The following is a 14,728-nucleotide window of genomic DNA, read 5'->3' on the forward strand; positions in this document are numbered from 1 at the left end:
CAGTTCATGTTCCCATCAGATATGTCATACTGTATAATGGATAAAATAACACTCACAGTTTATATCCCATTAACTAACTAAAGCCAGTTCCTTGATGACATCATCTCCAGGAAGTGACATCATTTTGGAGGGAAAACAGCAGCACAAACATCATCAGTCGTTAGTTTGTCTACCTAAACAAAAATTAAGCGTTAGCGTTAGTTCTGGCAGGTCACGTGAGTCAAGCTTGCATCGGCTGATTCTCAGCTGATCACATCTACCTATAGGAATACGACACCTATCGCGGCATTCCTATATAAGCTCTATTCCGCATTATTCAGCAGTTTTTCAGCTTGCTTTGGAGCATATTACCCTCCTCCATCCCCAGCTCCACCTTTCGCCACAGTCAGGACTTGGCTTTCTGATATTCTTTGCTAATCAGACTCCTTTATCTTGAATAAAGTGTTACACTTAAATATCATTAAGTACATTAATAATATCTGCCTTGTTCTGTTCTGTTAACCCTGGGGGGGTTATTATTGCTGCTCTCCCTGCTCATTCATGACAGGCTGCATGGATGGGCAGGGAGGTTTTTGCCCAGAACAGAACCATACCGCCAAACCAAACTTTAAGTATCTATCATTTTGACGATAGTGGTCCTGACAGAATTAAGTTAACAATAAAAATAAATCCTAAAAATGACTACTAATTAATGTATTAATTTATTGAACATTACACATCGCCAATATGCTCCACACCAAGCCAAAAATAAATAAATGAAATAAAATACTTATAATAACATGGTTTAAAAAAAAAAATTTTTTTCTTTAAAATATTGTAAATTGAACAATAACCAATTTATAAGGGTATCGTGTGTCAGGACTAGGCTCTATATACAGTGGTGTGAAAAGGTTTTTGCCCCTTCCTGTTTTTTTAATTTTTTGCATGTTTGTCACACTTAAAAGATTCAGATCATCAAACAAATTTTAATATTACACAAAGATAATGCAAGTAAATACAAAATGCAGTTTTTAAATGATGATTTCATTTATTAAGGGAAAAAAGCTGTCCAAACCTGCCTGGCCCTACGTGAAAAAGTAATTGCCCCCTAAATCTAATAACTGGTTGTGACATGCTTTGCAGCAACAACTGCAATCAAGTGTTTGCGATAACTGGCAATGAGTCTTTCACATCGCTGTGGAGGAATTTTGGTAGAAACGGCTATGATTTAATTTATTTTTAATAAATAGTTACATTTTTATTTACATTTTATATATATGTATAACTAAAGCCAGCTCCTTGATGACATCCTCCTCCAGGAAGTGACATCATTTTGGAGGGAAAACAGCTGCACAAACATCATCAATAGTTGGTTTGTGCCTCTCTAAACTAATCAGTTTGATGACATTAAAAGAGGTCTCAAAAGATGGTTAAAATATGAAAGTAAATTTCAAGTTGACTTTTAAGAACGTCCTGTTCATTGTCATTGTGGAAATAATAAACAATGTTTTTTAAAGATGCAGAGTTTTAAAAAAAAAATACTTAAGAACAGGAATGAAAAAGACAAATATATATATAAACATGTAATTTATTCACTGCGGTTCACTTTGTCTTGAAGGTGCTTCCTTTTTGCTCTGAAATCTCTCCCAGTAGGTGGGGTCTTCCTCTAGAAGGGGCGTGGCTTTAGACACCAGATCACTGAAACTCAACCGTGTGAATGAAAGGGGCGGAGCTTCACAAACAGTCCCACAGTCCCCCTATGAAACAGAAGTATAATGTCATGAAACTGTCTTGACCTTTAAAATGGTGTAAAATTGCCTCACTTCAGACGTGCTGATATCTGGTTTTCCCAGCGCCACGGCGACGTGATGATCTTTGTCCAATAAGCTCTCTTGAAAAAAGAAAAGCCAATTATGAGTACATTGTATAAAATAAATGTATAGGGCTGTCATATATCAGGGCTAGGCCATATGTATACACATTTAAAAAATTCATATTTAATCATTATTATTATTATTTTATATATATATATATATGAGATATTTTGTTTTATTTTATTTTATTTTTCATAGATTTATTGAACATTAAACATCACCAATATGCTTCATGTCAAACTGGTATTTCTACTTATATAAATGGTAAAAAATATTTTTCTTTAAAAATATTAATAATAAATTGCACAACAATTAATGGAACATTAACTACTGTATAGACCTATCATGTATGAGGCCTACGTAATGTATTAAAAAAATTATATACATATTTTATATATATATATATATATATATATATATATATATTGTTTTTTGTTCTGTCAGATACAGGCTTCCATATATACTGAAATTATTACAATTAATAGTATTAACGAAAATGACTTAATAGTATTTTTTTAGATTTTAATTTTTTTTTTGGAACTTCATATATATATATAAAATTGCATTATAATAATAATTTTACACTTATAAACTTTTTTTGTAATGTATGTCTATACATATAACTAATGGAAGTCTGTTTCTGCCAGGGAATAAAAAAGGTAATTGCAAATTTCTATCACAATTCTTTTTTCTTTTCCCAGATAGAAACTTTTTCTTGCAATTCCAACTTTTTTCTCTCAGAATTCTGTGTTTTTGTTTCTGCTGGTAAATACTTTTAACTTTATTTTTTTTTCTTTCTCGCAGCTGTGAGATGAAGTCCAGAGAAATGAAGGATGTGAGCTCTGTCTTGGAAGCGAGAAGCACCTGTGATCTGTGTCACATTCACACGCTCTGACAGACACCGAGACGAAGCAGCACTGCAGGGCTCCACACACACACTCACACTCCCACTCACACACTCTCTCACACACTCACACTCACTCCCACTCACACACTCTCTCACACACTCACACACACACACACTCACACTCCCACTCACACTCCCACTCACACACTCTCTCACACACTCACACTCACTCCCACTCACACACTCTCTCACACACTCACACACACACACACTCACACTCCCACTCACACTCCCACTCACACACTCTCTCACACACTCACACTCTCTCACTCTCTCACACTCTCTCACACGCTCACACTCCCACTCACACTCTCTCTCTCTCTCTCACACACACTCTCTCCCTCACACACACACACACTCTCTCTCACTCACTCACACACTCACTCACTCACTCACTCACTCACTCACTCACTCACTCACTCACTCACTCACTCACTCACTCACTCACTCACTCACTCACTCACTCACTCACTCACTCACTCACTCACTCACTCACTCACTCACTCACTCACTCACTCACTCACTCACTCACTCACTCACTCACTCACTCACTCACTCACTCACTCACTCACTCACTCACTCACTCACTCACTCACTCACTCACTCACTCACTCACTCACTCACTCACTCACTCACTCACTCACTCACTCACTCACTCACTCACTCACTCACTCACTCACTCACTCACTCACTCACTCACTCACTCACTCACTCACTCACTCACTCACTCACTCACTCACTCACTCACTCACTCACTCACTCACTCACTCACTCACTCACTCACTCACTCACTCACTCACTCACTCACTCACTCACTCACTCACTCACTCACTCACTCACTCACTCACTCACTCACTCACTCACTCACTCACTCACTCACTCACTCACTCACTCACTCACTCACTCACTCACTCACTCACTCACTCACTCACTCACTCACTCACTCACTCACTCACACTCACACTCTCTCACACGCTCACACTCCCACTCACACTCACACTCACACACACTCTCACTCTCACTCTCACACACTCACACTCACACACACACACACACACACACTCACACTCCCACTCACACACTCTCTCACACGCTCACACTCCCACTCACACTCCCACTCTCTCACACGCTCACACTCCCACTCACACTCACACACACTCACACTCTCACTCTCACACACACACCACACACTCTCTCACACGCTCACACTCCCACTCCCACTCCCACTCTCTCACACACTCTCCCACTCTCTCACACACTCACACTCTCTCACACACTCACACACTCTCACACACTCACACTCTCTCACACACTCACACTCTCACCCACACACTCACACTCTCACCCACACACACACACACTCTCACCCACACACACACACACTCTTACACACACTCTCACACTATCTTACACACACACACTCACACTCTTCATTATCCAGGTACATTTCACATCTGATTGGGTGAGATGTGAAACTCAGCCCTGAGCCAATCGCTTTGATGAAACTCTCCTTCAGCGCCTCGGCGGACAAAGAAACGGACCAATCAGAGGTAAGCAGGCCTCTGGATATGTTTAGAATGAAATGCTTAAATAATTTAGAGTATGTATACTGCATATTAAACATAGTATGCAAAACCAGTATGTAAGGAAAAACAGTGCACAGTATAGTGTTTACTTGGCTATATGGGCTAAATCTGAAACCTCATTCACTTTTTTTTAAAATTAAAGTAAAAAGAATCAATTTCTGAAAAAAATCCTATTAATGTAGTAACTTTATTATTAACTGTATTTTTAATTATACATTAGTGTTATGAAAAACATTCTAAAAAATATGAATAAAATATTACTGGTAAAAATGAATGTAATATTTTTGTGAACTAACATATATATATATATATATATATAAATTCTAAAGAAGAATTTGTGTAATAATTTCTTGCACATTAAACATCACAACACATAAAACACTGGTTACTTTGGTAAAATCAGCGTAAAATCGGGATTTTAGTATACATATTCTAGTTATTATTGCGACACTTTATTTCTTTTTAAAAATCAAAGCAAAAACAAACTCCTTTGTTATAAAACTCAAAACCCAAACTGTTCAAAATCATTTAATTACTGTAAGATATTCTGCAGACATCCTCAAAGGTAAAATGATTGATTAAATAAGGCAAATTATGCTATTTGTTTTTAACTAAAAATGTAAAAATGCATAGTGTTCTTGTAGGGTTAGGTCTGGACAGCTAGGTAAGTGTGTGTGTGTGCTGTAATAGTGACTGACCACATTCTCACCTACAGCACATTTTACTGATACCCGTACGTGTGTGTTTATGAGAGTCCTCAAATGACCACAGACTGGCATAACGGAGTCATGCTGGAGTGATGAGATCACATCGCCATGGAAACAGGGATCAGAATTGGAACAGTTTCTTTCATCCAGCACAATTTCTCTCCCGCTGCGATGTGTGTGTGTGTGCGCGCGCGTGCATTGCTTGGAGGTGATGATGATGATGCTACAGGAAGCAGCGGTTGCTATAGTTACCCAGTGCCTATAAAACATGTCCAGCTGGTCCCAGTCTGATCCGGCCTTCTGTATGTTCGTCCACTCAAGATCCGTGAACTGACGATTCATGATGCAGAAAAACTCCTGAACGGAGCTACTGCCTGATATGCACACAAAAATGCATATCAAACACCTAAAAGCTCCTATTCTACACATTTTACCCTTGAATTTCACATTAGTGAAGGTTTCGGCACAAGAAATGTACTTTTTTACATTTGTACATTTTTTACGATCATTTTCCCACCATTTCTCTGAGCTTTACATTTAAACGGACTGTTTTTTTTTGCTACTGTTCCTTTAACATATAATTGGCTAACCTCTGTGTTCTGGCACAGTCGCTTAATATTGAACAGGTGTTGATATTTAAATGAAAGCGTTATGTTAATGAGCTCAGTTGTGATGTCATAATTGAAGAACTTTTTTTTTTTTACCATTTATATATATTTTTTGTAATATATTTAAATATTTTTTAATTATAAAAGTAAAAATAATAAAACGATTTATAAAAAATACTATGTAATAACTTTATGAACATTAAATTTTTTTTTATTTTATTTTAAAATAATTATAATATAATTTAAATATTCATAATTTACATATTACATTACATTAAGTATTATTATGAATAATTATTTACATTTTTAATAATAATATAACATATGAGTATTATTACAAATGCTAAAATTACTATGAAAGTAACTTCTTGAACACTATTATAAATATATATAAAATTCTAAAAATTATTAATGTAATGATTTCTTAAACTTTAAACAATGCCAGTAGAGTTTATATCAAGCCAAAAAAAAAAAACTAACTCAAAGCCATGATGTCAGAATTGATGAGCTGTTTTTGCAATAGTTCAGAAAATGTTTGGGTGACACTGGAGGGAGTTTCGAGTTCTGGATGTTATAGTATATAAAACAGTACATCAAACTATGCAGTGTTTTTAAAAGAGCAAGAAAAACCAGTAATGTAGTAATCATGTTCTGCACGGAAACATGAGCTGATGCAGATTTACATTTTACAGTAGAGTCAGAAATGATTCTTTTTCAGCTACACACTCTCTCAGGCTGCTCTACTTAAAGCACAGGTATAGAGCGACACCTGCTGGCCACTGATGGAACGGCAGAGCATCTTGTATTATATTGGCTCAAGATGCTCAGGTGACTAGTAAGTGCTCAAGGGCAGTGACAATTACCTGGTCTGCTTGTCTTCATCACGTCTATGCCCACCTGGCGTCCCGGTTCTGCTGCCAGCACGGCATTATCTCCATGATGGGCTGTTCTTTCCAGACGAAACCCGTCCCATGCAAAACCCATCTTCTCACACCCCAGCTTTCTGATCAGCAGACGACCAGCCTGGTGCACACACACACAGTTGCAAAAACCAACAGACAGCATGACACTATGATTAAATAAATAAACAAACAATGAATCAATGCATAAATAATAAATGCATAATAAATTAATTAAATATTAAACTAAATAAATAAATAATGATTGACTTCATAAATAAAATAATTCCGTTAATTAATAACTGAATAAATAAACAATATATAAATAAACAAATCAATTAATTAGTAAATGAATGTATGCGTCAATAAATAAATAATGAATGCCTAAATGAATAAGTGAATTAATGCATAAATAAATTAATTAATGAATGATGCATAAATAATGTGAAAATTAACCAATTCATTAATAATATTAATAAAAAAATAAGTAGATAAATAAATGCATAAATAAACAAAATATAGGAAATGATATGCATTGAATGAATCATTCAATAAATAATAAACGAATGCATATAATTTAATATCAATTTTTGTGCTCTTTAGTGAGTCTGTACTTGTATCAAGGAGTTTGCAGCAAAGTTGTGCAATGTAAATAAAGTGAAATATTAACAGAAAAGCCGTGATATTAACATAATATTAAATATCAGACGTGCAACAAATGTTAAAATGATTATTTATTAAGAACAAATAATTATATTAATTGTGATATTGAGATCGACAACAGTCAGCGACAACCTATAGTCCTACTAGAAGAAATACGCATAATTAACAGCTGTTAATCTATTATAAAATGACCGTTTGTTATAATAGTAATTACTAATATGCAGTCAATATTATTACTACATATGTCTTATGCAATGTGTAGCATTTGTTTTGCTTTCTCTGGCACGCCTGCACATGTGTTCCAAACCACAACACACGCGAATCCGGAAGAGTATGCGATGGGCGGGGCTGTTCAGTGAGCGCCTCGTCTGATTGGCTGATGGAGAGGGCGGCGATGCTCGTAGACCAATCGCGCAGGGGATTCGCGCGTTGTCGGAAGTGTTCGGCACAGTTCGGCTGAGGAGGCGGAGCGTCCCAGCGTGTGGATGGAGTGCCTGATGCTTTTCTCCACCGGTGAGTGTTTCAATAAATAAACCAAATAGTCATAGCGTTTGTTTTATGTTTTATAAAGAGCCACATGTGTGCAAAGCATCATTGTATAGGTGCCTATAGAAGCCCTTTTTTGGCGACATGTTGATAAGTGAACTGCAAAAACACAACAGCAGCACTGATGTGTTTATGTTTGATCAATATGACGGTGTCATATTAATATTCATACAGTATGTGGATATACTTGACAAAATATTTCCTGCAACCATAGTTTCTACAAAAGACACCATATTTACTACAGCTGTTCCCTTGTAATAATGTGCTGTGGTTGTATTATGGTATGAAATTGTAATAAGGTACTGCATGATGATTATGGAATCATATCATAAGAACTTTCAGACTCTTTCTGTCATTTTTTTAAAAAGTTATTTGTATATTTTTTTAGGACAGTGTGGGCTGATACCACAGATACCACTTACATGACATACACTACCATTCAAAAGTTTGCGCTCAATAGATAATATTTTGTATATTATATATTCATTCATTTATTTTTAGATAAAAATGTACATTTATGCATTTAGCAGACGCTTTTATCTAAAGCGACTTACAGTGCATTCAGGCTATACATTATTTATTTTTTTAACAGTATGTACATTTTTTTAAAACTAAAATTAAATAAAAAAAATACAATTTAAATTTTTTTTTAAAAATGTAATTAAATTTAAAAAATAATAATTTATTCAGTAAGGACGCATAAAATTGATAACATTTATTATCATAATTTTTAATTTTTTTTGCCTTTTAGCTCTAGCATATTAGGGTGATTTCTGAAGAATCGTGTGACATTGAAAGATGAAATAATGATGCTGAAAATTCAGATTGTATCACAGGAATGAATTGCATTTTAAAGTATATTACAATAGAACATACTTATTTTAAATTGCAATAATATTTCACTTTTTATACTGTATTTTTGATCAAATAAATGCAGCTTTGGTGAGCAGAAGAGACTTTCAGAAACATAAAAAAAAGTTTGAACGCCGATGTATGTTTTATAAATACATGCAATACATTTTAACTTTCTGGTTTTATTCATAGTTGTTTTTGTGCACAGAAAATAATGTACAGATATGTTTTCAGATGTTACTGAACATAAATGTATCGTGTGTAACTAAAACGGTGTTTTTGTTTTGTTGTAGGAGACCAGACGGTCGTCTTGCATGCGGTCAGGTGACCTCTGAATGACCTCAACAACACTTTCCTACTAACAGAAACGTCACACCCTTAAAACTGTGCTACAGCTCTAAACGTGTGTCAGCATGAACTTGAAAATGTGTCTGGAGTGACAGAATTTGTTCAGCAGCCAGCATGGACTTCCTGCAGATGAAGCACCTGAAGAGGAAGAGGAAGAGCAACTACAGCGTGAAGGAAACTCAGACTCTGATCCGCGAGATCCACAAGCAACGTGAGATTTTGTTCTCCCGCCAGCAGAACATGGCCATCAACGAGCTGAAGCGGCGAGCATGGGAGGAGGTGGCAGACAGCGTGAACGCTCTCGGCGAGGGGGAGCTGCGGACGGCGGCCGAGGTCAAGCGGCGTTACCTGGACTGGCGCGCATTAATGAAACGAAAACAGCTTCAGGCTGAGTTGGAGTCGGGATTGAAGCAGGAGTTTGAAGCTTCGTCTCCTGATAACGACGCGTCTCTGGGTGGCGGTGACCAGTCGCTGGACCTCAGTGGGTTTTCCAAAGACTCGTCGTGCGACTGGCAGGACCTGACGGACCTCGGGGAGCCCAGCACACACACGTCTGGAGTCAAAACAGAGGACAATGAGGCCAGCAGCTATAGAGTATGTACTAGACACAGATACTACGTATTCAAATTCATCCTACAACTTTCATCAGATTGTCTCCTACTTTGGTTCAAGTAATCCTCACACACGGTGGGCAGAAGTCATTAAGCATTTTGATGTTGCAAGCTGTTTTGTTTGAAAGAAATTAATTTTATTTCGGCATGGACGCATTAAATTGATCAAAAGTGACAGTAAAGACATTTATAATGTTACAGAAGATGTCTGTTTCAAATAAATGCTGTTCTTTTGAACTTTCTATTCATCTGTGGATCCTGAAAACTTACAGTAAATGTATCTCAGTTTCCACAAAAATATGCAGCAGCACAACTGTTTTCAACACTGATAATAATCATAAATGTTTCTCGAGCAGCAAATCAGCATATCAGAATGATTTCTGAAGGATCATGTGACTCTGAAGACTGGAGTAATGATGCTGAAAATACAGCTTTGATCACAGGAATAAATTACATTTTAAAATATATTCAAATAGAAAACAGTTATTTTAAACTGTAATAATATTTTACAATATGCATCAGCTTTAATGCACTTATTAAAAATAAAAAAAGTAGTCAAATACTCCAGTTAAAATTGAATGCCAAAGAATCCTTTGAAGAAACACACTTCATAAATAAATAAGCTTTTTTTTCACAAAATCTGTAATTTTCTGTAGCTGTTTGCATGTAGTAGTAAAACTCTCACAGATGCGGTAGAAAACATCTGGCTCGTGTTTGCATTTTCTTGTCACTGGCCAGTCTAACCCTTAAAATCAGGATTAGGCATAAAGTAATGTCTTGCATATAATGGGCTGAGAATTGAGCATATAGTTATAATCTGATTTAGAGGAAAACAGGAATCATGTTTTTGTGGCAGTTTTTATGGCGATTAAGAGGAAATGCAAGACTTCTTCACCTCACAAATGGTTGTCGAGAGCAAAATTGCTACAAAATTCATCATATTTTGTGTGACGTGTGGTATGGCGAAACAAGTCTACTCAACCTATGCCATATGTGTGCTTGGTTTCATAATTGCTGCTGACTTTGTGTGTCTAATTGTAATTTTCCATCTCTCTAGTTGGAGGCAGAGGTTGGAGAAGGTGGTGAGGGTGAGGAGGACGATGAAGACTGTTTTCCCTCCATCCTTCCTGATATGGACCGCGAGGGCCGAGTTCCTGAGGTCTTCGCTCACATTGATGAATTCGGTGTGCTGAGCTCCACAAAGCCCACGTCGGGCCCGGCGGTGACTCGAGACCTGGGGCTCGGAGTCGGGGGCTTGTCCGGGATGGGTGTAGCTGGATTGGGCCTGGCCGGAGGGGAGAACACAGGTGTGCTGGTGGCGCTGGAGAGGCAGAGACTGGACCTGGAGAAACACCGCTTACAGGTGGAGTCCGAACGGCTACAGGTGGAGAAAGAGCGCCTCCTGGTGGAGAAGGAGAGGTTGAGGCAGGGCGAGGTGGAGAGAGAGCGGCTGCAGCTAGAGAAGGAGCGTCTGCAGGTGGAGCGAGAACGATTGCGACTGCTGCTGGAACAAAACACGCCCCTCCAGCAGAGCCCCGCCTCCTCGATGTCTGTAGCCACGCCCACCACGTCGTCCTCTGCCCCCTCGTCATCCTCAATGGATGGCGAGAAGGACAGGAAGCTGGTTTGGCCAATGGTGGTGGATTTGGAGACAGAGAAGCTGAAGTTAGAGAAAGAGCGCCTCCTGCTGGAGAAAGAGAGACTGCAGTTCTTCAAGTTTGAGTCGGGAAGACTGCAGATTGAGAAAGAGCGCCTGCAGGTGGAGAAAGAGAGGCTGCAGCTTCACAAAGATGGACAACAGATGGCGCTGCACTCCTGAAACACCATAGATACAGCTGGGTAGGAAAAAAATTGTTACCGTAGTTATCTATTCATTTCTATGGGGAAAAATTCTAATATGTGTGTCTTTTGCACATTAATTAAAGCAAAAAGTCAAATTTTTTTGTCAGATATTTGAAAAAGAAAGAAGTCAAGCAATCAATGTGAGAAGTTTATTGACAAGATGGGAAAATATGCATGTGGACTCACTTTTGAACATATGCAGGAGTAGACTTTGTATTTTTAAATATAAATATGAAAAATGTTAAATGAATGTCAGAAAATTACCTCATTGCACAGAAAAACAGAAGAAAACATGCGTCTTTTATCATCTTGTTGCTGAATTGCTTGTATTCACAAGTGTTGTTATTGTTAACTAAAAAAACCCTAAAACAATTAAAAAGCAGTATTATTACCTTTAACTGACAAAATATTTTTTATAAATATTAGATGAAAAACTTAACCGAAAATTAGAAATGTTGCCTTGCCAACTTACTGAAATAAAATAAGTTTAAGTACTAAAGTTAAATATTTAAAAGAAAACATTAAATATTTAAAGAAAACATTAAACATTTCAAACAAAAACTACTTTAAAATAACAAACAAATTAAAACTAAAATGAAAATAAAAAAATATTAAAACTATAAATACTATAATAGTATAGCCACAATAGTATAAATAAAGGCTATAATAGTATATAAATAAAACTAATATTACACAGCTTGTGTTTCAGCTTCTTTTATTCAATTGACTGGGAAAAAAAATTGAATTGAATTTTTTGCTTTATTTGAAGTGCAAAAATCAATCACTTTTTTGGTGCTTTCCTTTCTAAAAAATAGCCAGATCTGAATATATGATTTATTTCTCTTGTTTTCCACTACAGAAATGAATGGATATCTATGGTAAAAAGGATTTATAAACACGCCGGCAGTATAAGACGTGTTTCTGACTGTATCTATAGTTCTGGTCAGCCCACGTGATTGCCTTCTGTTCATGCAAAACAACTCACAAGACGTTTCACCGCCGATTTGGTAGAGTATTGATATCTCGTAGAAATGTATGCAGAAGTATCTGAACGTACTTTTCACATATTATAAAAAGTACAGATGCTCCTGATTCATTTTTACAAGACGTACTCTGTTACCATACTGTGTTTAAGAGCTGGATTGAATAAGTGCTCTTATAAGCTGTGTTCACACTACAGCATGGATGGGGACCAAATCTGAGGCCCCATTTATGTGGAATCGTGATTTATATGTTCGTATGTACAAAAAAATGTGTTTTATAAGTGAGGCCTGGTTTTATTTTGAAGTAATCAGGTTTTCTCTGGTCTTGACTTCAATAATTGAATAAGCTGACCGAACACAGATAAATGTGTTTGTAAAACTATAGGTGCTCGGATTGAGTTTTGCTTATTCACACTCACAAACATGAATGTGAACAGTCAAAGCAAAATTTCATATTTCATGTGGGATATATTTTCGCCCCAAAATCAAGAGAAAAGGATCATTTTTCTGCATAAAGAATATTAGCCATGTTTTAGGACCATTAAAGTAATAGTTGACCCAAAAATGAAAATGCGCTGAAAATTGACTTATCTTTAGGCCATCCAAGATATAGATGTGTTTGTTTCTTCATCGGAACAGATTTGGAGAGATTTTCCATCACTTGCTCGCCAATGGATCCTCTGCAGTGAATGGGTGCCATCAGCAAACCATTGTTTATGGCCAAAATATCCATAATCCATAAAAGTCCATAATCCATAATGTTTATTCCAGTGGAAAAGTCCACTTCCTGTTGTCTCTCACATCAAAATCCACCTGTTTTGGCTTTTAAACGGTGCTTGATTTGTACAGATTTCTCTCTTGATTTAAACAAGACAAGTTTTTCACTGGAAGAAGCATTATTGTGGATTATGGACTCATATTTTAGCCAGAAGCAATGGTTTGAAGTTAAAAACGTCTTAATGCTGGATTTGTTTCAGCTTTTGTCTTCTCCAGATGTTAACTGATGGACTGGAGTGCTGTGGATTACTTGTGGATTATTGTGATGTGTTTATCAGCTGTTTGGACTCTCATTCTGACGGCACCCATTCACTCCAGAGCATCCATTGCTGAGACAGTGATTCAATGCTACATTCCTACAAATCTACATCTTGAATGGCCTGAGGTGAGCAAATGTTCAGCAAAAAAAATTTTGGGATGAACTATTCCTTTAAGGGGTTATTTTCTTGGCAACATTTCTGTAGTGCATCTGGACATTTTCTTATTTTTTTCTTTTGATTTTGAGGTGAAACCTATTCTTCACAGGTTTAGTGAGATTTCCTCAAAAAGGCCTGTATTGTGAATGTTGTCAGTGCTTATGAGTGTGTGTGTGTGTGTATTCTCTTACGGTAGTTGTTTTCAGGTCTTGATGATCCTGAATTGCAGTTGTTGAGTGCTGATTGGTTTACATGTTTCTGTGGTTGTGTAATTCCTGGTTGCATTTATGCATCTTATCCAAAGCGACACACATTGCATTTAAGGTATACGTTTTTTATCATTTCGTGATCCCATACTTTGGAAGTTTCATTCGTGAGCGTGTGGCTCTTAGCAGTGCATATTTATTTTGCCAAGCAGAGTTTCAGTTCTGGGCCATTTGTTTATCTGCGATTGCCACACTGAATTTTAGCAGAAACTATGGTTAAAACCTATTTACCAGCAAGACCTTTTCCAGCATAGGCTTTTCATTTGAATCATCTGGATTCAGTCCAGTTTACTTTGCAATTTACTTCAATTGCATGTGGAACTTGATCTGTTTTTTTCCATAAAATAGAAATGGATGTGCTGCTTTGTAACATGCAGACATTGAACAAAATGCAAAATCAAACAGCATGTCCATTTATTCTTTATGACAACAAAAAAATAGTAGTTCTTGATAGCTCGCTCATGATTTCATAATTTTTGGCCATCAGTAAAGGAAACAGTCCAGGTGTAACCCAGCAATCACTTTATTTGTATGGATTTGCAGCAGAAACACTCAGCATATGAAACAAGCCTTACAGTTCAGCTTCTCTCTGCATTTCTCGAATCAAGTGGAAAACTGTTTGGTGCCATGTTTTGTTTTTTAGTTGGATCTCCAGTGAATATGATTTCATGCTCAGATGAAGGTCGTGTCATTTAAAGACAAAAGGTTTTATGAGTGTTTAGTTTTTGTGAGCTGGTGTTGATGGACTCAGAAAGGTGTTTTATTGCACTGTACGTGCAAATATGGTGAATAAATGGTGTGTTTGTGTGTGTTTTAAATGTATGTTCCTGATGTGACAAAGCACAAAAAATAAATAGAATTGAA

The 14,728-nt window shown here is 36.8% G+C and overlaps 2 protein-coding genes across 2 annotated transcripts; one reads left to right on the forward strand and one right to left on the reverse strand.

The window, feature by feature from the left end:
• Positions 1-4,248: 4,248 nt before the first annotated feature.
• On the reverse strand, positions 4,249-6,717 carry LOC107566894 (L-aminoadipate-semialdehyde dehydrogenase-phosphopantetheinyl transferase-like). The gene is made up of 3 exons (XM_016252454.1): positions 6,525-6,717; positions 5,306-5,427; positions 4,249-4,322 (listed from the first exon to the last, which is right to left on the reverse strand). The coding sequence occupies exons 1-3, from the start codon at positions 6,643-6,645 to the stop codon at positions 4,305-4,307; spliced, it is 261 nt and encodes an 86-aa protein (XP_016107940.1). The 5' UTR covers positions 6,646-6,717; the 3' UTR covers positions 4,249-4,304.
• Positions 6,718-7,701: 984 nt separating this feature from the next.
• On the forward strand, positions 7,702-11,412 carry LOC107566896 (myb/SANT-like DNA-binding domain-containing protein 4). The gene is made up of 3 exons (XM_016252461.1): positions 7,702-7,736; positions 8,915-9,563; positions 10,638-11,412. The coding sequence occupies exons 2-3, from the start codon at positions 9,084-9,086 to the stop codon at positions 11,397-11,399; spliced, it is 1,242 nt and encodes a 413-aa protein (XP_016107947.1). The 5' UTR covers positions 7,702-7,736; positions 8,915-9,083; the 3' UTR covers positions 11,400-11,412.
• Positions 11,413-14,728: the final 3,316 nt, after the last annotated feature.

This window comes from Sinocyclocheilus grahami, unplaced genomic scaffold (assembly GCF_001515645.1).
Source record: "Sinocyclocheilus grahami isolate Dianchi unplaced genomic scaffold, SAMN03320097.WGS_v1.1 scaffold1110.1, whole genome shotgun sequence".
Classification (NCBI taxonomy): Eukaryota; Metazoa; Chordata; class Actinopteri; order Cypriniformes; family Cyprinidae; genus Sinocyclocheilus; species Sinocyclocheilus grahami.